The 26,300-nt window shown below is 36.4% G+C and overlaps 1 protein-coding gene across 2 annotated transcripts in view; it reads right to left on the bottom strand.

Annotated features, from left to right (window-relative positions):
- GTF2A1L (general transcription factor IIA subunit 1 like) overlaps positions 1-21,906 on the bottom strand; it is a 56,183-nt gene extending 34,277 nt beyond the window's left edge. Inside the window, exons 1-6 of one of the 2 annotated variants that reach the window (XM_044263905.1) lie at positions 21,886-21,906; positions 19,250-19,351; positions 18,956-19,079; positions 10,873-10,928; positions 8,559-8,643; positions 6,900-7,486 (exon numbers count right to left, since the gene is read on the bottom strand). In XM_044263905.1, coding sequence (XP_044119840.1) covers positions 6,900-7,486; positions 8,559-8,643; positions 10,873-10,928; positions 18,956-19,079; positions 19,250-19,351; positions 21,886-21,906 — 975 coding nt within the window. The remainder of the gene's footprint in view (positions 1-6,899; positions 7,487-8,558; positions 8,644-10,872; positions 10,929-18,955; positions 19,080-19,249; positions 19,352-21,885) is intronic. The other variant, XM_044263906.1, reaches the window with a different exon arrangement.
- Between the last annotated feature and the right edge of the window lie 4,394 nt (positions 21,907-26,300).

Genomic DNA, 26,300 nt, shown 5'->3' with positions numbered 1-26,300 from the left:
CACAAATATATTATGCTAGAGTTACATGTTGTAGGGTTCCAGTTGTTTGACATTCTGGAAAAGGCAAGCCTAAACCAAAAGAAAACAGATCAGGGTGCCTGGGTGGCTCAGTGGGTTAAGCCACTGCCTTCGGCTCAGGTCATGATCTCAGGGTCCTGGGATCAAGTTCCACATCAGGCTCTCTGCGTGGCAGGGAGCCTGCTTCCTCCTCTATCTCTCTGCCTGCCTCTCTGCCTACTTGTGATCTTTCTCTGTCAAATAAATAAATTCTAAAAAAAAAAAAAAGAAGAAGAAAACAGATCAGTGAGTGACGGACAGAGAATGGAGGCAAAGGGAGGATACGGACTACAAAGGGGCATGAGGAACTCCTTTGGGGTAACAGAAATGTTCTGTGGCTCAGCTTGGTACCAGTTATATAACTGTGTTTGTAAAAATTCACACTGTACACATAAAAACTGTGTACCCAAAAAGCAACAACAACAACAACAAAAAAACTGTGTAGCTACGGAAGTATTAACTTTATCATATATAAATTCTACCTCAATAAATCTGGTTTAAGTAAATTATGATTAGGTTGGTCCTAGGCCTAAATCACATGTTGGAATTTGCTCTTCGTTTTAATAGTGACAAGGGGGGACACCTAGGTGGCTCAGTCAGTTAAGCACCCTGAGCCTTCAGCTCAGGTCATGATCCCTAGGCTCTGGAATCCAGTTCTGCATTGAGCTGCTTGCTCAGCAGGAGGCCTCCTTCTCCCTCCACCTGCCTCTCTCTCTGCTTATGCTTACGCACATGTTCTCTCATAAATAAATAAAATCTTTAAAAAATAAATTAATAGTGACAAGTACTGAAAACCTCAACCCACAAGATGTTTTGTTGCAAAATTAATCAGAACTCTCACAGTACTCACAGTACTTTGCAAAAATAGTTTAAGCTTATTCAGGAATATTGAAGATTACAGGACTCTTCTGATTAAATTCATGTAGCATCATCTTATCTTACTTAAATCAGTAAGGTCCTGTTTACTTTGGGAGAGGAGTAAAATTACAAATACAAATTTAATACCAGTAACTACAAGAGTTTTGTAGTTCTCAACTTCAGAAGCACTGCCACCAAGCACTGAAAAGTTCTTATGCTTATCTGACTCTAATCTCCTCTTCTAAGGCTGTAATTTGACCAGAATAGGCAGCAGGTTTGCAGCAAAATCCAAAACTGATACCACAGGATCATGAATACAAAGATTTAAGTCTTTCATATAGCCAAACATCCACTACATACATCAACAATGGGGTTCTGTCAAATTCTTACAAGGGGGTTTTCATTCTCTCTCAAAAATAATCAATGTCTCCCCCAGGATCAATTAAGAACTTCAACCATCAACCTTTGAAAAGCAAGAAAAATTCTGAATGAAGAAGAACTTAACATTTTGCCCACATTTTTGGACAAATGTCTCGGAAAGGGCAATAGTTCAATACTTTTGCTCTAATGTATCTGAGTTTCATGGCAGCAGATGAAACTTCTTTTAGAGTTATTAATACATTAGTATTAATGTATGCCATGTGCTGAAACAGAGAGCAATGCTCTCTTTCCTGAAGTGGCAAAACCATTTGTTGCCAACCACCTCAGAAGCTCCATGAGGATGGACAGTACGAAGATTTGCTAAGAAAAAATAATAATAAAAAGTTTCACAGCAGCAACTTTTTTAATGGTGCCAACATACAAATGATGATTAAAATCAAATGCTAGCTGCCCTAAGAAGCATTCATATTTTTACCCTGTTGAATGTTAAAGTTACTACTGATTGTTCTGTGAATTCCAGCTGAATGTGAAGAAATGTCAACAATTCTAGTGCAGATGACATCATCTGACAGAGGCACTGCTTCAATTTTCTACCTCTGTTCTCAAATAAGGCAGCTCCTAATTTCCAAGATTCTCATCTTCACCAAGGTCTCTTCAATTGTATATGGCTTCTGTGTCTGGGTCATACAATAAATAAATGCATGGGAGGCTTCAAGATAAAGCTTTGTTGGCCAAATCCAGTTTCCAATCCTTTCAATTTAAGCTTTCTTTTAATTAAAGAACAGTGTTTTTCTAATTCTTATAAGTACTAACAGAACTTCACACCTATATGTGGGGATAAATAGAAGAGAAACCTAAGCTATAATAAATACCCATTCTTTTTACATTTTCAAACTTCATTATGTAAAATTGAATTGCCTATAATCATAACGGCATCATATATCTTAATTCCTAACAGAAACTTAATCCAGGTATTTACCATAACATAATGAGTGGCAATAATGATTATATATTACCTGACCATGTACAATTGCATCCCTTACCACTCCACTCTTATCTGGCATGAAATATACCTTATTTTGACAAACACAAAAAAGTATTTTGTTAAATTGGCTTTTTTCCTACAAAGAAAAATATCATATCTAGTTTAAAAATCTTTGATTTAGAAATCTTTAGGAGTGACACACAGTGACTCAAAAAATACGTGCTCCGTTAACTAAATTCTGAATTCAACTAACTATTAATATGATTTTTGGAGGAGTATCAGAATGGATTTGAAAGAAAAATTAAAGCTCTTAAAGTTATATATTCTCTTACCCCCTTACTCCATCCATATTTCATTCATATATTGATCTAAGTCAATAGTTCCTAATCTCAACTACATTATTACAAGCATCTCAGAAAGTTCTTTAATACTAATGAGCAGAACCCATTCCAGACTAATTAAATCTAAATCCCCTGGGGTAGACCTGATCATTTTTTTAACGCCCCAGTGATTTTTTGTTGTTGTTGTTAAAATTTTATTTGAGAGAGAGAGAGAGAAAGAGAGCACAAGTGGGGGGAGGGGCAGAGGAAGTAGGAGAAGCAGACTCCCTGCTGAGCACAGAGCCCTATGAGGGGCTCAGTTAATTACAGGACTGCAGGATCACAACCTGAGCAGAAGAAAGAAACCCAGTCCACTGAGCCACCCAAGCTTCCCTAATGTCCCAGGATTAAGAACTACTAAATCAAATAACTAATCATAGATCTTGGTGGGGTTTTTTTGTTTGTTTGTTTGTTTGTTTTAAAGATTTTATTTCTTTATTTGACAGAGAGAGATCACAAGTTGGCAGAGAGGCAGGCAGAGAGAGAGAGAGGAGGAAGCAGGCTCCCTGCTGAGCAGAGAGCCCGATGCGGAACTCGATCCCAGGACCCTGGGATCATGACCTGAGCCGAAGGCAGCGGCTTAACCCACTGAGCCACCCAGGTGCCCCTAGATCTTGTTCTTTAAAAGCTTACATTCTAAAAAAAAATAATAATAAAAATAAAAATAAATTTAAAAAATTTTTTAAAAAGCTTACATTCTAGAGGTGCCTGGCTGGCTCAGGTGGTAGAGCATGTGACTCTTGATCTCAGAGTCAAGAGTTCAAGCCCCACCTGGAGCACAGTATATTCCAGCATACATGAATGTATATATTCTTAGGGGCTATGTATACAAAGATTAATAAAATGTACCTCTCAAGGTGAACAGGACACTTTAATGCAGCTTTTAACTACATTATGATACACACATGCTTAAGGTGCAATGATAACACAGAAGAGATATATAGCCAATCCAAAAATGAGGGGAGAGTAGAGAGGCACTGAAATAAAATTTCTGGAGGAAGTATTAAGTGATATTAAGTATTAACTGCTTCATAAGAAGCAATTAGACAGAGAGGAAGATGGGAGGATGGGAGGAGAAGATTCCGGCACCAAGCAGAGGGAATAACAAAAGCAACAGAAAGATGGATACACCAGGGTTAACAGAAAATCAATCAGTTTGGTGCTCCCACCCAAGTAGTAGGCATGAAATTTAAAAAAAGTAAGAAACTCTTCGGACTGGGAGGAGTAGAGTGAAAAAAGCAGACTACAGGTTAATAAATTATTTAGGAAACTATTATATTATCTTAAATGAGAGACAATGAGGACAACAGCAGAAGAGAGGGAAAAGAGGGAAGAGAGTCCTGAAATATTTAGTACTGTAGTTATAAAGTTATCAAATGACATGATGCAGTCTTAAAAAGAAATGAAATTCTGACACATACTATGACATGGATGAACCTTGAAAATCTTCTGCTAAGTGAAATAAGCCAGTCACAGAGGGATAAATATTTTATGATTCCAGTTATGAGGCATCAAATTCATAAAGACAGAAAGTACAAGTTAGCAGGAGCTAAATGGAGGGGGTAATGGGAAATTATTATATAATGGGTACAGAGATTTGGTTTGGGACAATGAAAAAGGTCTAGAGATGGATAGTAGTGATGGTTGTGCAACCATCAACATACTTAATGCCACTAAACTGTATAGCTAAAAATGGTTAAAATAATAAACTGTATGTTGTATACGCTCTACAGCAATCTTAAAGATAATTTTTTAAAAGCACATGATATAAGGAGAATACAGGGGAAAAGAGCCAAAAGTTAATTGTTAAATCCTTAGCATGGGAGACCAACTAGACAGTGGTACCATGCATGCCTCTGATGAGGATCAATGAATTGCTGTGACATTCAGGTAGCACTGTCTAGAAGGCAATCAAATAGAAGAATGAAAGGGAGTAATATGGTTAGAAACACAGTCATCAACAAATAGGCGGTAGTTAAAACTGTAATAATCCAGGAGATTGTCCAAAGAAAACTTCAAGTAAAAAGAGAATGTCTGAGGACAGAACCTTTGGAAATAGGAAAGAGTCATAAAAGGAGCTCAGAAAGAAGGTAACAGGTTGCAGTCAGACAGGTAAAGAATTAAAACATGAGGCAGCAGAAATGACAGTATTTGGAGGTGGAGCAATGACAATGATAGGGAGTGCAGTCAATAGATTAAAACAGTTACAGAAGATACATTACCATACCCCTTTCTCTCCTTCTACTCCTATTTTTTGGAGTTCAATGAAAACCCAAGTTTCTAGGTCTCTGTAGCCTCCTAAAACTATAAAACAAAATCCTCACACTTAAGAATAATCCAACATACTAATATGCATTTTAAAATAGGAGCACATCTAAAATTGTCAGGAATACATTTTATGTAACAGCAAGAATGTTAAACCTACATAGAAACTAGATCTCTGGTAGTCTACACAGGAAAAGTAAACATATATACTTAATTGTAACTTGCTTTAAGCAATAAGATTCACTAAAAAGCTACTTTAAAAAAAAAAAAGAAAGAAAACCTATTTATAATTCTTGCAAAAATTTTATCAGCATCAATTTTACCAGATTACTCTACTATTTGAAAAGACCCTACTGTATATTAATTTAAAAAAATACCTTATGAAGTAAATACTTTTGGCTACTTGGATTTTTGTGTTTTAAATATAGCTCTATTTTAAAACGAACCAAAGAGTTATATAAACAGTTACCCAATTTATCACATGCCCATACTAACCTAAAGCTTACTGTGGTCCCAAAAGCTATTACAAACTGTATACAAATCATCTCTGATAATTTTTAAAATTATGAGGTTGGTCTCATGCCCAGTCTACGGACTATAACTGAATTTCAGAGAGTAACATTACATAGCTTGTTTGTAAACGGTGAATCTGGAATTTGAACCTATTGTGGCTTCAACCTAAGTTCTTGACCACTATCCCCTAAACAATTCTTGATTAATCTCCCTTAACTAATCTATTTTCCCATTTCAGAACAAAGTACAAGGTGATATCTCATAAGTAACAGTAGAGTAAGTCCTTGAATCCTCACACCAAAACTCTGCAAAGTTCGTAGTGAGTCTGGGATAAAAATGCCTCCAAAAGTCTTAAGTAATGAAAACACTTATTTTAAATTCACAGGTTTTTTTTACCTCAAAAACAAATGTTTCCTAATTATGAGTTTAGCCTACATTTCTTAAATTTTATATATTATGTGGAAAATATAATGAAATAATACTCAAAAAACATTTTAATCTTTATACTCTATACCAAACCTCAACTTGCTACAAGATTCTGAACAGGCTTCATCAAACAACAGAAACTTTCTAAAACAGGTCCAACAGTTTTACAATCATTTTCTTCGTTCATTATCCTTCACTGTACACTGTAAATTTCCCTTCCATCTAGGAAAATGTTAAAGTAACACTTTACTATCCACTGCTACAGGTTTGTACAGCAGTTCTAGGGGACCACTAACCCATTAGCTAGACACATAGACCTTTAATTGTCTTATGTGACTAAACCTTATAGAGTCAGCCATAAAACATATTTCACATTTGTAAAAAGAATGCAAGATTCTTTTTTAATTTTACCATCCAAAATTCTCTGTGAATCTGTCTGCCTTCACCATGAATTCCTTGGAAATTAATAATTTGAACCTTTCTCAATGTGCAAAGTTAATTAGGAGCTATTTTTTTAGTACTTTGAATTCCAAAAGACATTAACTTATATTTCAGCAAACAGGGAGAAATAAAGTAGTAGCAAGATAAGGGAAAAATTTCTTATGGAGTTCAGGAAAATTTGGTAGAGCTTCTTAAAAAAAAAAAAACAACTTTGGACCTCTTTTGTATATTAAGAATTACCTCAAAATATTCATTTATTTTCAGTTAATTATTAGGATTGATTTCTGGGTCTTTTAAATTTATACACAAATGAACATTCTCACAATGTAAGGTAGAGGTAATATTGATTACTTTAAAACAAATCCATTTTCTTCGAAGACTATTCTAATTTATTAACTGAAATTAAAAGTTTGAAATGCTGGCCATTTATAAGAACTGATTGCTATATTAAAAGCAGTAATAAATAATCTTCTAAAGGAAAAAACAGAACACTTATACTTCTGAGAACCTTACAGCTTTTAAAAAACCCTCAGGATGTCAAATCACAGGCCACTGTCTGTCCCCTAATACCATTCACTTCAACAGAGAACTACCTTCTCTGAGACAGGTAGGCTGCTGGGCTCCTCTGTATTTCTTGGCTGCTTTACAAAATCACATCCAAACATCCTATTTTTAAGAACATGAAGCTGAATATCAGACATGTGTTGGTGCTGGGCCCCCTGTCGGCCAGTGGAGAGCGGCACACCATTCAGATTTTGAGTCACGCCGCCTGAAACACCAAGCACCAGCTCCCGGTGTTCATCTATCTGAGAGACCTGTGGAGGAAACACAACACCTGGAAGACGGATATACTGAGGGCTTTCCGGCTGACTCAACAAAGCTTCAGACATGATTTCACGCTCATTTCCAGGAAGTGCAAGTGTATCACTGGCGGCATTTTGTAAATGTTTCCTATCCACCATCCCAGAATGAAGAACTGTGGGTTGCTGGAGCACAGTTTCTATTCTCTGTGATTTTTCAGCAGTCACGTGGAGAGAACATGGGTTCAGGCGTGGAACGCTGGTCTGGATTATTGAAGGCTGCCCAAGCTGCTGAAATACTTGCTGAATTGGATGTAGAATACTTGCTCTTCCAGAAGTCTGTGTCACCATAACTGGTACATTGACTTTATAAAGGTGACCTCAAAAAGGAGAAAATAGTACGGTAAGTATGATAGAAACCTAATTTCCTCTAAAAAAAAAAAAAAGAAAGAAAGAAATCCTCAGGCACAACAGGCTGTCCAAAAACACATCAGTATGTTAATAGTTTTCTCTATGAGTTTTTATTTTATTCTTCAGATTGTGTTTTCTACAATAAGTATGTATTACTCTACTTTTAACAAAGCCATCTCACTTGTACTCTAGCCTTTTTTACTGCTTGCTTATATGGCACACTTTGAGACACATATAGACCACTGATATTTATTCCATGGACCTATCCCATTGTTTGATAAATTACTATGTTACCAACCCAAACTGGGATTTTAACAAACATAATAATGGAGAATATATTTCATGTATTTAAAATCTCTAAGATACCATGTAACTACTATAAGGTAATGCTATCCAAAGAGTTAAGTAATTCCAAAAGCTATCAAATCCCCTCCTCCCTTTTTTCCTTTAAAATAACACTAAAAAGGAAGAGGAAGAAATTTATTCTTTTGAGCACAGAGTTAGGGTTTTTAAACTTTGCAAAAACCTAAAGAATAGATAGGATTCTCTTTCAAATCAAGACATAGTACTCTGAAAAAGCAAGGTTTGGTTACTCTCCAAACTTTTTTGGATATTCTACTCCACAATCTCTAGTACCAAAGGCGGCAAAGGTTGATCAATGTCATCTTGAGTTTTTCTTGATTAGAGCTAGCAGGGACACAGATGTGTTCCTTTGCATTTGTCAGAATTTAGGTCATTGATTTGAATTAAAGAAACATACATAAAGCAACTTCTACAATGCTGGGAAAAAGAAACGGGAATAAGTTACAGGACAAATCTCGTACAGTGTCTTTTATGGTAGGTTGCCTCCACAACAGGAATAACCACCACTTATTATTGTTCTTAAAATAAGTTATATTTTAAAAAGTTCCTGTAACTTTAGTAACTTCTAGTATACAGTTTATTAAAAATCACAAAAATTAACATCCAGCAGTCAGTACCAGTGTTAAAACAAAAAAACGAAACAAAACAAACAAAATTTAATGGGAACTATACCCTTACCAGATGCAGTCTGTAGTGTCACACCTGCTGGTACATGAATAGGATAACCAGGAAAATTGAAACTTGCACTACAGTTTGAGGTGCCCTAGATATGAGAAATTTAATTAGAAAGTTAGAAAAAGGCTTTCCTTTTATCTTTTTTCCTGATCTCACAGGGATTAAAAAAAGTCTAATTCAGACAACAGGACAATGGTTGGACATTTAACACTGAGGCTAAGTTCTTTGAACAAAACAGCTTTTCAATATTTGATTTAGATCATTTAAAGATAAAAAGAATTCTGTTCTATGGCTATTCGCAATGAAGCCAGTAAAGTCTTAGTAAATGGTATGAACACTAATTCCTAAAAATTCCCCACTACATAGCTTTGCATGAGTCTCTGATCCTCAAATTGTCAGATACAAGAAACACAGCTGTTAATAAGAGCCCTCTAGTCCATAGGTTGATCACTAATGGTACTTTGAATTAGTTAATACAATAGTGTACAATTTTTATTTTAGAATAAATAAACCTCAGGGTTTTCCATTTTTTTAAATGCTAAGTCAAAAGACAAAAAAGTTTTTGCCGGGGCGCCTGGGTGGCTCAGTGGGTTAAGCCACTGCCTTCGGCTCAGGTCATGGTCTCAGGGTCCTGGGATCGAGTCCTGCATTGGGCTCTCTGCTCAGCGGGGAGCCTGCTTCCTCCTCTCTCTCTCTGCCTGCCTCTCTGCCTACTTGTGATCTCTCTCTATCAAATAAATAAATAAAATCTTTAAAAAAAAAAGTTTTTGCCTACCAGACCTACAAAAATTTATAAGATTGATTAAAAACATCCAATATTGGTAAGGATGTGATAAAAAAAAAAAAGTTTTCTCAGACCACTGCTTGTATGAGTAGGCATGTACCAACTTTTTGGAGAGCAACTTCACAATATATAACCAAATTGAAAACATGCATAATCTTTGACCCAGAAATTCCACCTCTAGGAATTTATCCTTACTACCTGCTATCATACCAATACACAAAAACTTAGCTACAAGTATTATGGATTATATTATAAAAAAACTAAAAATAAATGTCCATTAATAAAATATCAGTTAATGAAAATGATACATCAACTAAGGTTAGTCAATATTTAACTGGCAGGGAAAAGGATCCATCTATATTACTAAGTAAAAACACAGAACCAGCACAGAGATGTGCCTACTTTTACCTTGAAAATTAAGGTAACTTTCATGAAAGAATGCTAGATGGATATACATCAAACAATTAAAACAGTTATCTTTGGGGTACAATACTGCAGGGATCTTTCGCTTTTTATTTTATAAACTTGTTTTTACTATTAGTGTATCATTTCTTTAACCAGGAGAAAAAGTAGTCTCAAGAATTTCAAAGGCAGATCTATTTTTCATTGGTTTCCTATCAAAAACAGCACCATTCTTCCCAAAACTCCTGGTAAGGGGTATGATCTTGTATTTAATAAAAAAATGGAAATTAACAGCCTACCAACCCTTTTGGCCCAAAAAGTGGGCTGAAAGGTGAAAAACAGTGGATTATAAACCACTGAAGAAAGGTAAAAGAGAAAAAGTGCTATCATTTCCCCACCTGAAAACTACTCAGTTTTCTAAATACAAGTTGTAATTTATTTTCTGCTCCAAATCTTCGGGGGGGTGGGGGGAACCTATCCTCTAAATCTCTACAGCACAAAGACAAAAAATGACCAAAATACTTCACTTAAATAAAAAGAAGAACTATTATGTAGCTCAACTTGCCAAAATATTAATAATAATAATAAAGTATCAACATCATTTATTTAGGATCTACCTAGTATATAACATTATGCTGTGTATTAAAACTCGAACTTCAGAAATTTCCTGACCTTATAGATACTAACAACAGTGTTTATATATACTACTGGCAGATGCTAATAACTGCTCTGGAAGACAGGAAAAGTTGGTAAATATGTCAATTCTGAAACGCCCCAGTTTTTGCAACATGTACATTTTAGAAGTTATTCCTATCTCCCCATCCCTTACTACTTCTTTTTTCATTCAAATGGGGGATTATGATCCTATGCCTAGCCTCCTGCTACCATTCACTAAAAGTGAGGCATATCTTTAAAAATATATCCTAGGGGCACCTGGGTGGCTCAGTGGGTTAACCTCTGCCTTCGGTTCCGATCATGATCTCAGGGTCCTGGGATCAAGCCCACATCGGGCTCTCTGCTCAGTGGGGAGTATGCTTCCCTCTCTCTGCCTGCCTCTCTGCCTACCTGTAATCTCTGTCAAATAAATAAATAAAATCTTAAAAAAAAAAATATCCTAAACAGGCTACATACCAGTTCTGCTGTAGTAAAACTGGGAAGAGGTCTACCAGCAGGAATAACTAATGACGCTATATAGAAAACAAAATAAACATACATTTGTTACAATTTACCAGTTTAATAAAACTGCTAAGTATAGCTTGTTTTAAAAAAAAAAGTTTTCCATCACTAGCATGTCTGACCATGGGGAGTTCTAAACTTCCTAATTGCAAGTGAGGTAAACAAATTAACTATATTTTTTTCCCAAAAAACTTCAGATAAAGACTTTATAACTAACCTGTTTTAAGTACCAAAAGAAAATATTTGTTATCAAGTATACCATAGTATAGAAACCCACAAGAAAATACCTAGGTTATTTTTATTAAGTCAATGTAGCCCTAAATCTCCATTACAACTTCTCACAGAGGAGAAAAGGTAGTATTTATTCAAGTAGCACATTTCCAAAAGACTATATTATTGAGAAAAAAAAAAATGTAACCCAACATAAACCATTCTAAATTGTATAGGCTAAAAGGAATTTCCCATTCATTCATTTCAGGAGAAGTTATTTATAATACTTTAGCCAGCACAACTACATAGTTTTAGAAATAAATGAATAACATGTCTCCACAAGTCTTTACATGAAACAAGTGTAACTACTAAGAAAAATAAAAGAGAACAAATTCCTAGGGAAAGACCACCCCAACCTGCATTAAAGTTGCAATCTCACATATCTTTTCTTTATTATCTACCAATTTTCTATGCTATCTCTTTGTTTTTAATATAGCTAAAACATTTGCCTAATGGTTGGAAATGGAAGCATTAAAAAATAAGTGTAAAAAACAAATAGTAACTATAGTAGAAAGACCTCGGGAGATAACATAACCTTAAACTTTACCTCAAGGTTCATTTTACCTAGCTGAACACGACTGTCACACTATCATTTCACCTTTTAATAAAAAAGAGAATGTTTCAGCATGTTTATGGAGCACATATATATTCAATGTAATGTTTATTATGGTGTTTTTTCACAGACCACATTAAAGTGTCCCTAAGATTTGCTTCTGACACTAGAATGACTCCATTATAAACAGCAAGTCACTCAGAAGAGCAAATATTTTTTTTAACTAACCATTCTTCCCACATTAGAATAACAGAAGTGAAGCTACAGAGATTGATGATTAATGAAGCAGAAAATTATTTTTATCCTCCGTTCATCTATGGCTTTGCTTATTAACAGGCATTCTTTTAGAAAGGCTAAATTAGAAAGAATTGGTGTGGCAGGAACACAAGGGTATTAGTCTTAATTAGCTGAAGTGAGCGAAGCTTAAGCTGGTACAGCTGAAGCCATTGCCTGAGAGGAAACAAAAATCTGTTAACACGCTGTCTAAAGCAATTAAATGAATTTCTTGAGGAAAAATAGCAACAATTCCCCCTCTTTTAAATACTTTGCAATAAATCCTAAAGGATAATTCTCTAATCTAATATAAATCAAACAGAGCTATAAGAGAGTTTAAGAGTTCCTTTATAGTCATCAGAATAAAAGCATTGAACAGTTTTATAGTGAAGTTTCATGCAGTTCCTAGTTAATTTTGATACTAAATGCACCATTTACATACTTCCACAAATTATATATACCATTACATGTGCCTGAAACATGCTTTTTAAAATATCCAAGATGGTTTCAATACCCAATTAAGTTTTAACTGAGTATATGTCTTTACTTAAACTAAAAGTGTTAGAATTTTGGACTTCATGTATATATTCAAGAAATATTAAATTTCAAAAACAATAGGCTTTACAATATAGAAAGAATTCAATTCCACAAATGTAATTTAAGAAGTATAAATTAAGAAAAGATGCTACATTGTGACATCTACAAGAGTATTTCTTTCTTATATACCAAGAAGTCTTCGATACATTAAGGCAGTTAATAACACCACAATTCTTTTTTTTTTTTTTTAAAGATTTTATTCATTTGGCAGAGAGAGGTCACAAGTAGGCAGAGAGGCAGGCAGAGGTCACAAGTAGGCAGAGAGAGGAGGAAGCAGGCTCCCCAAGGAGCAGAGAGCCTGATGTGGGGCTCGATCCCAGGACCGTGGGATCATGACCCGAGCCAAAGGCAGAGGCTTTAACCCACTGAGCCACCCAGGCACCCCTAACTTCACAATTCTTGATCCTGCTTTAAACCATTCCAGGGGCGCCTGGGTGGCTCAGTGGGTTAAGCCGCTGCCTTCGGCTCAGGTCATGATCTCAGGGTCCTGGGATCGAGTCCCGCATCGGGCTCTCTGCTCGGCAGGGAGCCTGCTTCCTCCTCTCTCTCTCTGCCTGCCTCTCTGCCTACCTGTAATCTCTCTCTGTCAAATAAATAAATAAAATCTTTAAAAAAAAAAATAAACCATTCCAAATCTTAATATCCAAGTCACGTGACTCAAGAGGTGCAAAGACTGGTCTCTATTCTTTTTGACTACTCATTAGCATATACACATCTCTGATAACCAAACTGAATATTCGACCTCAAATTACATCAAGAACCAACAGCACTGTTGAAATTTTCACCAGATCTAAATTCAACAATTTGGACATGTAGTCTGTACCTGAAGGAGTCTGAACACTCAAAGATGAAAGCCATCACAAACTTCTCAAAATGCCTATTCTTCCCTTTCTTGCTCATACAATGATAGTTTCATCAAAAAGACTATGTGACATGAAGACCAAATAGCACAGATTTGAATTGCTCTAGAAATAGGGCAATCATGGACAAAGTGAATCCCACGACTCAGTTATCCCAGGACAGTCCTAGTTTACACCTATTATTCTGAGATTATTATTAATGCAATCCCATTTCTCTCTCACAAGTGAATTATAGGCAAAAGACCCAGAAGAGCCAATGTGATATTCATGGAGAAAAAGTTGGAGAACTGACACTGCCCCACTTCAGGACTTACTAGAAAGCTGCAGTAATCAAGGTAGTGTTACCTGGTGAAAGAATAGACAAACACATCAATGGAACAGAACAGAGAGCCAAGAAACTGACCCACATAACACAGTCACTTGATCTTTAACACAAAAGCCAAGGCAATACAATGGCACAAAGATAGTCTCTTCAACAAATGTCTGAACTGGCTATCCAATGCAAAAAAACATGAAACTAGACACATACTTTATAACCTTCAAAAAAAATGACTAAAAATAGATCAGAACTAAATGTAAAATGCAAAACTACAAAATTCCTAGAAGATAGAAGAAAATCTAGATGACCAGGAGTATGGCAGTGACTTTTTAGATTCAACAGCAAAGGCACAACCCATGAAAGAAATAATTGATAAGCCAGGTTTTATAAAAACTTAAACCTCCTTTTAAAAAAAATCAAGATGATATGAAAAGACATAGGATGGAAAAAAATGTCGTGAAAGACATATATGATAATGGGCTATTATCCAAAATAACCAAAGAACTCTTAAAACTCAACCATAACAACCCAATAATGGGCCAAAGACCTTAAGAGACACTTTGCCAAAGAAGTTATAGATGGCAAATAAGCATTTAAGATGCTCCATATCATAAGTCATCAAGAAAATGCAAATTAAAACAATGAGATACCACTACATCCCCATTAAAATGGACAAAATCCATGACACTGATAACACCCAATGTTGGCAAGGATGTGGAACAACAGGAACTCTCACTCACTGCTGGTGGGAATGTAAAATGGCACAGTCACTTTGAAAGAAAATTTGGTGGTTCCTTACAAAACTAAGCATACAACCCAGTAGTCACTCTCCTTGGTATTTACCCAAAGAAGTTAAAAACTTACATCCCACATAAACCTCCACACAGCAGCTTTATTTCTAATTGCCAAAACTTGGCAACATCCAAGATATGCTTTATAGGTGAACAATTAAATAAACTGGCACATCCAGACAATGGAATATCATTCAGTGTTGAAAAGAAATGAGTTAGCAAGTCACAAAAAGATAGAAGGGAATCCTAATACCATATTACTAAGTAAAATAAGCCAATCTGAAAAGACTAGATACTACATGATTGATTCCAACTATAGGACATTCTGAAAAAGGTAAAACAATGGAGATGATAAAAATATCAATGGTTGCCTTGAGTTGGTATGGTAGGAAAGGATGAATAGGAGGAGTACAGAGGATTTTTAGGACAATAAAAATACTCCATAAGACACTGTAATGATGGATACATGTCATTATAAATTTGCATAAACACATGGTACATGCAACACCAAGAGCAGTAACGTGACCTATGGACTTTGGGTATTTATGATGGGTCAATGTAGGTTGATCAACTGTTAACAAATGTAACCCTTTGGGGTGCCTTGGTGGCTCATTTGGTTAAGTCTCCAACTTCTTTTTTTAAAGATTTTTTTTTTTTTAAAGATTTTATTTATTTATTTGAGATAGAGAGAGTGTGAGAGAGAGCATGAGCGAGGAGAAGGTCAGAGAGCGAAGCAGACTCCCCATGGAGCTGGGAGCCTGATGTGGGACTCGATCCCGGGACTCCAGGATCACGCCCTGAGCCGAAGGCAGTCGTCCAACCAACTGCGCCACCCAGGCGTCCCAAAGATTTTATTTTTAGAGAGAAACTGCATGTGCACGAGCTGAGGAAGAGGGAGAGAGACAATCTCAAGCAGACTGGCCACTGAGCACACAGCCCGACACAGGGCTCCATCCCAGGACCCCAAGATCGTTACCTGAGCCAAAGCAAGAGTCAGAAGCTCAACCAACTGATCCACCCAGGGGCCCTTAGCATCTGACTCCTAATCTCAGCTCAGGTCCAGATCTCAAAGTCATTAGTTCAAGCCCTGCTGCATGCTGGGTGGGTGTAGAGCCTACTTTATTTAAAAAAAAAAAAAAAAAAAAAAGAAGGAAGGGGGGAGTGAGGGAGTGAGGGAAGGAAAGGGAAAGAGAGAGAGAGAAGGAAAGGGAAAGAGATAAACAGAGAAAGAGGACATCTTAGCACGAATTAAAGCAGTATTACCAAACCTGCTAGTGGCCCCTTTATTTGTTCTCCATCACCACCCACTCACAGTAAAAAAGATAAACAACAGCAACAATAAAACAGTTTCACTAAAGAAGTTCCTAAATGTAACCATAAAGAACTATTTTTATAAAATTTCAACCCTGAGGATACTTTCTTTTAATATTCTATGGATGAAATGAGAAGAACACAAAGCATTTCTGCAGCATACAGATACACAAGGAAGTACATGGAAAAGGACTGGTGCTATTATTTAAGTTCAGAGCTGATCTAGCCTCTCCTTTTCAAGAAACATTTTTAGTTGAAAGAATAAGTGACACAAACTATGGTTATTCAGACACATATCTGGCAGTCATTTTTTTTGAAAATGAACCAAATGTGCCCGTCCGTCACTTCAAGGAAAACAAACTGACAGTATTTGTTTGGCAATGGTAAAATTCAAGCTTTCAACCCAAAATCGTAATTTTGTAAACTTTATATCCACCACAGTGAGTTTGATAGCTTTCTAATTTTTCTGAAGAAATGTGTGGTGATATTAATAGTATTTTTTAATCTTGTATAATGAACAATTTGTCAAGTGCATAACTCAGTCAAACAGTATTTTCCAAGTTACTAACTTGTGTTACAAAATCACACACAGGTTAAGGAGTCATTCAAAGTGCAAGACACACCAGTGATCTTTTAACATTACAAAGTCCACTGATAAAGTTTCAGATTCCACCTTGTAGCTAAACTCTCAGAAACTAACACTTGTTGAGTTTTAGTGTAGTATCAAGCTACCTAAAGTTGCTATAAAAACACCTTTTTCCAATTATACATCTGTGGAAGGCTAGATTTTCTTCATGTACTTTAGCCAAAACTACGTATCACAACAGACTGAATTTAGAAATAGATATGAGAATCCAGCTACCTTATATTAAGCCAGACATTTGAAGAAATTTTCAGAAAAGTAAAACAACCCCACTCCTCTCATTAAATACTTTTTGTTCTGGAAAAGTTACTTTTAACAAATATATGTAATTATGTTAGCATATTATCAATTTTTGGAATTTATAAAACTTTTCTTAAGTTTCTCAGTTTTAAGCTTATATGGTAAATAGATACTTAACAACCCACATAAAGAAAGCTCTTCAAGGTCCTCCATTTTTAGGAGTGTAAAGGGGTCCTGAGACCAAAAAAAAGTTGACAACTGAAAATACAGGAAATTATTAAGCAAATGGATAATAGAGTCAAAGAAAATATGATAGAGCAAAAAGCTTTAAAGATGGAACAAAGGCAAATGACTTTCTCCATTGTAGATATAATTTGAACTTGTTATCAAGAGATTAAAAGGTTGTAGAAGTTAGTTTAGATTATTTTAATCAGGCTTTTAAAAGCCTACAATGAGAAGATATAATTAAGAAGTACTTCAATTTTATGAGGCTATTTACTTCAAGAATCTTATTCTAGGGAACCTGGAAATGAAGAGGGATAAAAACAAGGCTTGTAATGCATTTTTAAAGGACATGTACTTCCTCCTAAGTCTTTTCATTATAAATCATGTAGAAAAGAACAAAAACTGTCTTGTTTAAATGTAATTATTTCTATTATTCTAACTTCCAAGAAAGAGAATAGGAATACAGTGCAGAATGAAAGCCAGCTAGACATATTAGTTGCAAGACTATTTTGTGATTTAAATCACTGGTAATATTACCATCTTGCGGCAAGAACAAGTATTGCAATTTTGAATGACAACCTGAAAAGTGTTAACTGCTTTTGATAAAAAACAGTCTAATCTTTCATTCCTCCACACTGGCCACCCTCCAAGTCACTTCTAGGTTAGAAAGAAAAGAAGAAAGAAAGAAAGAAAGAAAGGAAGGAAGGAAGGAAGGAAGGAAATCTTTAAAGTTCTTCAATAAAGAAAATAATGTTATTTAAATAGAGAAAAGGGATGACCTAATAAAAAAGTTAAAAACAAAAGCATAATCAAAACTATAGGAACTGAGGTAAAATGTTTCAAAGTGTCAACTTACTTAGTAATTAAAACAGCTGTGGCTAACAGAGTAAAGTTATACTTTAGAAGCATAACATTAGATAAAAGTTACATCTGGGAATTCAATATTCATTGTTAAGTTATTTCATTTTTAAGTTATAATTGCTGCCACACTTAAGTTCTCTTGTTTTATAATAAACAAGATACTAGCCTCCTTACTATTTTCTCTTCACCTTGTCCCACATGATTTTCCTTTGAATTTTCCCAAGTGTGCAATGAACAACATAGTTATTACTGACAATCCAATCCAAAATCTAATCCAAAATCTACCCTCACTTCTGGCAGACATCAATCTAATTCAATAAACAAAATAAAACCTCTCTGTGTGTGTGTGTGTGTGTGTCTGTGTGTGTTGCATGCAGACATACAGACAACACACACACATACATTAGGATAGTATAAAAATTTTAAGAATCAGAAAAGAAGGAATAAAGGCTAGAAAGATAAAACAGTATCATTTATCTTAGCCACTTTTTTCCAGTTTAAATTGATACACATAATATGGAAAATTACTTCCTCAAAAGCAAAGGTTTCAAGTCCAAGAAATGAAGAAAAGTACACAGGGTTAATTTCTAGCCATAATATATAATACCCAAAACAACGAAGTAGGCTGAATAATCTCCATATTCATGTTAACTCTCTATTTTGCTTCCAGTACAACAGCAGATTTATAATATATACAACAAGCAAGTAAAAGATAAAGAATGCACAAGCAAGCAACCACCCATCTCTCCCACTGCTTTTTCCAGCAATGGTGGCTCAGTTACTCCTTGACACAACCCAATCAAATTCTCTGAAATAACTAGTGGGTATTCCCAATAGCCCACAAATGATGTAACTTGTTCCTCTGAAGTAACAGTTGGTCATCTTTGTGGACTTCAGTATTTTCAAAAGCTGGCTTGAATAACCTAATTTTGTTACCCATAATTACAAGATGATGGTTTACTGTGTTCATTTAATAGTAATGGTTTTGAGGTCCAAGCCCCCTTACCTTAAGAACATTACCCTAATATAAAACCACCACCAATAAGAATGTGTTCTGAAGACCAAAATAGTACTAATCTACTAACTGTATCCAACCTGTTGATGACTGCAATGTTTGGTGCAAGCTGTCTGGCAATGGAAGGGTGAACACAGGTGAATGGGCACTATTTCTGAAGAAGTCTTCCATTGCTTTAGACTGCAAAATCTTTGTTTCCCAGAGCTGCAGAGAAAAAAAATTTTTTTAAAGTTAGGATATTTAGGTATTTCACTTTTTAATGTCATCTGATGACACAATGAATGGTAAGCATTAAACTATAATTGAGGGGTTAAAACTAAAATTTATAAGTTTTTTAAGAAGAACAAAAAGGGTAACTTGCATTGTCTACAAACCTGCTTCAAGTCTTTTAGAACTTGTTCCTCTATACCTTCTTCAGCGAATAGATTGCGCACTCCTTCAATTACATCTTCAATTATAGATCTGTAGAGTTTAGGCTACAAAAAAGCAATTGTTAACATTTTAAACTATGTTTAAATAGTTTAAACATTTAAACTATTAAATGTTTAATAGTTTAAACTCTTAAACGTTTAATAGTAAGAAAGAATACATGCAGTGTATTCTTTCTTATGGTTTAAAGAAAAACCACCATAAAGATTCTTACTAAATGCAATCTACTTCCAGTATAGTCTTAGCTGTCCATAAATTGTGTTAGCTTCTGACCCATAGTCTCAGGCTATCTACAAGGCTGACTTAAAGAACCACAATCAAATATGAGATAATAATTCATCAAGATAGTAGGTTACAATTACATCAATTGGTTTTTGTCAGAATTTAACCTTCTCCCTTTTATTTTTTTAAATTCAATTAATTAACATATAATGTATTATTAGTTTTAGAGGGAGAGGTCAGTGATTCATCAGTCTTATATAATACCCAGCGCTCATTACATCACGTGCCCTCCTTAGTGTCCATCGTCAAGTTACCCCATTCCCCCACCCCTCCCTTCCAGCAACCGTCATTTTGTTTCCTGTGATTGAGTCTCCTTCGGTTTGTCACCTTTCTGACTTCATCTTGTTTTATTTTTTTCCTCTCTTCTGCTATATCCTGTTTTGTTTCTTAAATTCCACATGAATGAGATCATATGATAATTCTCTGACTGATTTATTTCACTTAGCATAAATTCATTTAAGGCAGGTAAAAACGAACCTACTATCTTCAACTTATTTTCTCAAAGCGGACAAAGGAGTTTTTAGAGTTCACTATATTACTTTCACATATATGAATAAATTGCAAGCTGTAAGACTGAGACAAGCACTTACAATAGAGTAACCAAATACCTGTAGTCCAAAAAATATTCTGAACCACTGTCAAGTGAAAAGTTTAAGTGCACCAACATGGATTCCTGACAGAACCTAACCAAGACATGAATGAACTATGCCTTTCCACAAGATTTGGCAATAAAAATTGTGGCATTCTAGGACTGCTTTTTCACACTACCCAGTAAATACTCTCTAAATACTCCTGCTCACATCAAGAATAGTTAGGTTTAAAATTAATCCCCATTAAATATCCCAGGTAAGCTTATAAATAGACCAATCAGTACCACATTAGTCACAGGCATATCCATTAAGTGCCCTAGATTAGTTGCTTCTTCTCAGTTTACCCTGAAAAAAGCATACTAAAGTGATACTTCGGTGTTCATCCCAGCTAGTTTGATCACTTTTACCGCAAGAAGAAAACACTTCTAGGGTTAAAAACTTCCTTACGATCTACCCTCAGAGGGTGCCTGGGTGGCTCAGTTGGTTAAGCAACTGCCTTTGGCTCAGGTCATGATCCCAGAGTCCTGGGATTGAGTCCCACATCGGTTCCCCAGCTCCATGGGGGAGTCTGCTTCTCCTTCCACCTTCTCCTCTCTCATGCTTCCTCTATCAGATAAATAAAATCTTTAAAAAAAAAAAAAAAAAAAAAAGATCCACCCTCAGAGTATAAGAGCAGCTGTCAAAAACAAACCATTAGAACACAATTTTTAAAAAGGAAAATAAGTATTGAACATACCTTTTTCTTCTGGAACTAAGGCTAGCCTTTATATTCTTTCCCTAATACCTTAATCAGAGCAATGTATAGTCCAGAAAATCCATCTTAACCTCTTCTCTATTTAAAAGAAAACTCACACACCCTCCGCAGAGTTCACCATCAGATAAAAGGGTACACGTGGTAAACTTATATTCAAGCTTGAGTATTTTACGGATCTTCAAATACATTAACATCAAAAAATGGATACACAATGAAATAATGTGTCTCTAAAAATGGACCCTTTTATGCTGCATATATGTACATGGAACCCATAAAATAACAGACCGGGACAAGCACACTGCCTTTCACCAAATACCAAGTTTGTTCAGGTGAAATGAAAATAAAGGTGAATCCTTGTTTTTCTCTTTAACTCAGCTTTTTAAAAATTGATAGAGCATTTCGCAAGTGCCATTTAGCCTGTCAGATCAAGGTTTGTGTTTAATTTCAGTGGCGTACTCAAGCATTCAGGATGGGGAAATGCGGGGTAGGAGAGAACTCAAAAAATACGCCTGGGGCAACAAGAAGTACCACATCGCTTATTACTTCAGGTGAATAATAGAGCTCAGAATCGACAATGGCCACACTGGAAGTAAGAATTAGAGTACAACTGAACTCGGGAATTTTCTCAAGACACAGGAAACTGGAGGGTTACGGCGAGCTCCAGCTCTAACCACCTCTTCCAGACAGCCTCAGCGCCAGTGAGAACGGAGGGGAGGAGGAGGCAGCGGTTCCTTCAGCGGGCGGATTCCAACTTCCGGCTGAGCTACTACTGGCCCTCACCGGCTTCCTCCAAAGCGGAGGCAAACAGCCGGGGCCACTTAGAGCGACGGTTTCGGAAAGACTGTGAAGGGTCAGGAGGGGAAAGCGTGTGTACAGGCCTGGGCTGCCGTGATCCCTGGACCAGCCCTCCCTCCACACAGACCATGGGCCTACAGGCCAGGCCGGTCCTCCTTACCACGGGGTTGACACAGGCCATGATGGCGGCTCCGGCACCTCTCCCCTCACGCCTGCGCGGCACGCGGTGCCCTACTGAACTCTCGCTGCTCGCTTTGAACGCCGGGCACGTCGTGTGCGCAACTACGCAGAGACTCTGGGGGTGGGGCAGGGAGGAGAAAAAGGCTAGTGGGCCGCTTTGAGCAGGGTTCCTTGGCGGGAGGGTGTGCGTGAGCGAAGAAGCCCGCTAAAATGGGCTGGTTAACCGCGATCTAAACAGCTGTGGACCGTTCAACTGACCCCTGAAGCACCTTTATTTACTCAGTCTGTGAACTAAAGACTGAGACAATAGGGGAGATGCGATGAAGTGGTAGATTCCAGTTCCCCTTCAGCTTGGAAGGGGATTGGACCAGGAAATTGGGGAGACTAGCGGCTTCTGTCCCTCTCCTTCTACCAATTTTCACCCCTCCCCCTACAACCCGCGCACAACCGAACTCTAGTAAAAATACAACAAAAGCCAAACTCTTCTAAGATTGATTCTCAAAGCGTAGGACTGCAAATCAGCATCATCTGGGAACCTGTTAAAAGCACAAATTATTGAGCCCACCCCAGACCTACCTACCAGAAACTCTAGGGATGGGGTCCAGCATTCTGTAATTTCAGCATGCTCTCCAGATAATTCTCATGGTCACTGAAATGAGATCTACTGTCCCAAGACAAAAATTCTCAGCTTTGGCTGCCCAGTGAAATCACTTGGAGAGTTTAATAAATATTTGGCACCTGAGTCTCACGGCAGAGACTCTTGATTCTATTAAGCAGCTTAGGTGGAGAACGACTGCTAAAAAAGTCAGCACCAGGCACTACCCAGTCTCCTTTTCCTCCTCAGGTAGCAATCACCATCTCTTGACCTGCAATAATCCCCTCCCTCCCCTGAAAGGTAGAGCATCTAGTAGCATATCTTGACTAGGACTGAGAGTAAATCCAAGCATAGATAACGTGAAGTCTTAAGAAAAAGTCATCTATTGCCACTGCTCTGTCTTTTAAATAGCCTTTCTAATTTGCAGATAGGTCCTGACTTAACCAGATGGCTAGGTTATTTAATGATTTAAAAAATCATAGTAGGTTTAAAATTGGCTGTTTATTTGTATGTATAAATTCAGTAGAGCTATTTATGCCCTACTGCTCTGTATTTGCTTTTCCTGGGTCAGGTACCTTATGATTTGTGAGTTTCAAGCAGCTGATTTATATGAAGCTTCTTAGAAGACTTTCTGAAATTAAAAAGTATCTGAAATCTCTTTTACAAAAAAGCTGAGAATTTTATATAGTAATTTTTAATGATTGTATCTCTACCTGGCAATTTACTACCAGAAGTATTCAGAGTGACTTATCTACCACCCAAAATAGAAAAGCTAAAAGCAGTCACTGATTCATACTGATATTATAAAATCCAATTAAATTATTCAAACTGAGAAGCAACCTGAAAGGTCTCTTGTTTTCTAACTTTTCATCATCAAGTTTTAAGAGCTTATTCTTACAAGCATATGATTGGTAATCATTTTACAGCATATTTTCATATTACTCCCTTATTTATTTTACCCTTCTCAAGGCTATACTATAGATCATACTCATTTTTTAAATTAAATCTGGCCGTTAATCCCCATAAAAAGTGTGGCTAAGAGTTGAATTGTTAATGCTTAGTGTACTTAGTAGACTCGGGTGACAGAAAGGTCGTGTAACTTTGGCAGAGAAATGTCAGCAGCTTTCCATTTGCCCCTTGTGGTCTGTCTGGATAGTCACTAATAGACTCAGATGTAATTTTTCCCTGATAATAAACAATGGCTTTTAGAGGAGGTATATTTTAACCTCTAGGTGAATTCTAGGAGAATCCAAGTCATAAGTTTGCTCTGGACCTGTGGTCGCCACCATCCACGATGGCCCACAATGATTCTCACCTCCTGGCATTCACAGCTTTGTGTTGTCCCCTCCCACACTGTACTATGGTTTGTCTGGATGGCCAAAAGAATAAAGCAGAGGTGCTGTTGTATCACTTCTGAAATGAGGTTAAAGATGACTGTGGTGCGGCACCTGGGTGGCTCAGCGGGTTAAGCCTCTGCCTTCGGCTCAGGTCATGATCTCAAGGTCCTGGGATCGAGCCCCACATGGAGCTCTCAGCAGGGAGCCTGCTTCCTCTCTCTGCTTGCCTCTCTGCCTGCTTGTTTTCTCTCTTTGACAAATAAATAAATAAAATCTTTTTTAAAAAATGATTGTGGCTTCCCTCCTTGAAATTCCTTCAGATTTCTCATTTTGGGAGACAACAGCGGTCATGTTGTGAGGATATTCAGGCACTCAGGTAGCCTATGGAGAAGCCTGGGTGACAAGGAACTAAGACACCAGCCCATAGCCAGCAAAGAACAGAAGCCTGTAGACAACCACATGAGTAAGCTTGGATATCAATCCTTCCCCATTTTGGTGGTCAGATTATTTACTGTAGCCCCGACTGACAGCTTGGCTGCATTCCTTCAAGAGTCCTTGAACTAGAACCACCCTCCAGGCATTTCATGATTCCCGATCCTGAGAGACTGTGTGAGATAATAAATACATGCCATTTTAAGCAGTTAAATTTGGGGATAAATTTGTTACACAGCATGAGATAACTAATACAGAACCCATTGTCTGATTGGATTGTGACTACCAAAGGTTTAGTTTTCCCTCACTGTAATCTCAACATTTAAAGTTTTTTGAATACTCTTGTCAATCATAAAAGCATTTGAAATGTATGTAAAGGACACTTTATAGACTGATATTTGGTGGCATTGACCCCAGGTTATCATCAAACAAGCAAACTCTTATAGTTATGTGATGGTCGTATTTCTTTTGTCAATTTTTCAAACCCATCAGGGAAGTATGTTGCACACACAAAACACTTTTGATGCTAAAATTGAAATTCTAGATCTTCAAGCTTCAGCGAAGCCAATCTTCAGTGACGATTTTTTATGTTAGTAAATAGAAGATAAAAAAAGAATGCTGAGCTTTGGTCCTTCTTTGAGTGCTCAGTTCTTTGAAATTACACCTACGGCAAAGCACAAAGATTTTCCCTAGCAGCTCATCACAATTCAGAGCAACAGATTTTCATTTTCCCCTGCTTTCTTTACAGACTATAATATATAATATTTCATCTATAACACACATCAGTTTTGCAACATTTAAAGAAATCTAATAATCAGATTAATTTCATTGTATTCTGTATATTCTCATTATTTTTGCCTGGAGGTCTCAGTGATATTACTTCAAGAGTAAAGAAACAATTTCACTATGCTTATTGTGAGAAAAAACCAGATCTGTGAAGTCCTTTCTCTGAATGAGAATATTTTTTTACAAAAGGTATTTTAGAAAAAGACCATTATCTTTTACATATTAAATTCTACAGCCAAATATAGGGCACTTCAGTAACTATAAAGATTCTAAATAATATTTTTAATCTGTAATGAAAAATACAAGTTAGTCTATGAGCATATGGCTTAAGACAGCAAATATTTATAACTAGTTTCTGAACATTTTGCAACCACTGCACTAAACCAGCAGTATTGTTTTCCTCTGACTGTCTCATCCTTCACATCTTCCAGGAAATGAAAATGCAGATAATCTCTATCTCACCTTGTAACTTTGAAATGGTAACAATGTTGGTAGTTCTGATTTATTTACATTCTGTACTTTTGTAACATTTTCCATTTTGTAGTCCAAAATCACCTTATATTATGTGAACATCAGATATTGCTTCACCATGATGAATTCCCCTCCCCATCCCAACGTGATTTCAGTTAAAATGACTGTGCCATTAGGCTATGGCCAACTGGTAACCTTAACACACAGTGGAACTCTTAATGATCACATTGTTGCCTCTTTCAAAATATTTTAATATTAAAGAGATGTATACATTGTGTACATATGAAAATTAGTGATTATAATTAACTCACAGTGAGTGTGGAGGATGACTTCAAACCCAATTTTCCCCATGGCTACTTTTTCCTATAGTCTCATCAGGGTCTGATAAGGATTCAGTAATTTCCTAGCTAACAAATGATTCCATTTTCATTCTTTAAATCACAACGTGTATAATCATACATGAACGTGAAATGTTAGCAAGGAAAATGTCCATTGTCCAGTTAATTTTCCAACATAAATTTCTACTTAGAGATGATAGAAGTAAAGACAAATAAAACTGAACTTAAGGCTACGATTTGGAGAGAACAAACTAGCTTTGTTCCCACAATAACTGTGCTTTTCTTCTTATCTAATTTGTCTCATTTTGTAAGAAGAAAATGGCAGCACCTTAATACTCTATATTGTTTCCTTAGGTGCTTCAAATATCAGGAGAGGCAGGGAAGACGTGGAGTAGACACACTTCTTCCTATTCCTCCTGCTAAATAGAGCTAAAAA

This window comes from Neovison vison, chromosome 8, assembly GCF_020171115.1.
Source record: "Neovison vison isolate M4711 chromosome 8, ASM_NN_V1, whole genome shotgun sequence".
Taxonomy (NCBI): Eukaryota; Metazoa; Chordata; class Mammalia; order Carnivora; family Mustelidae; genus Neogale; species Neogale vison.
This window is presented reverse-complemented; position numbering and strand designations above follow the sequence as displayed.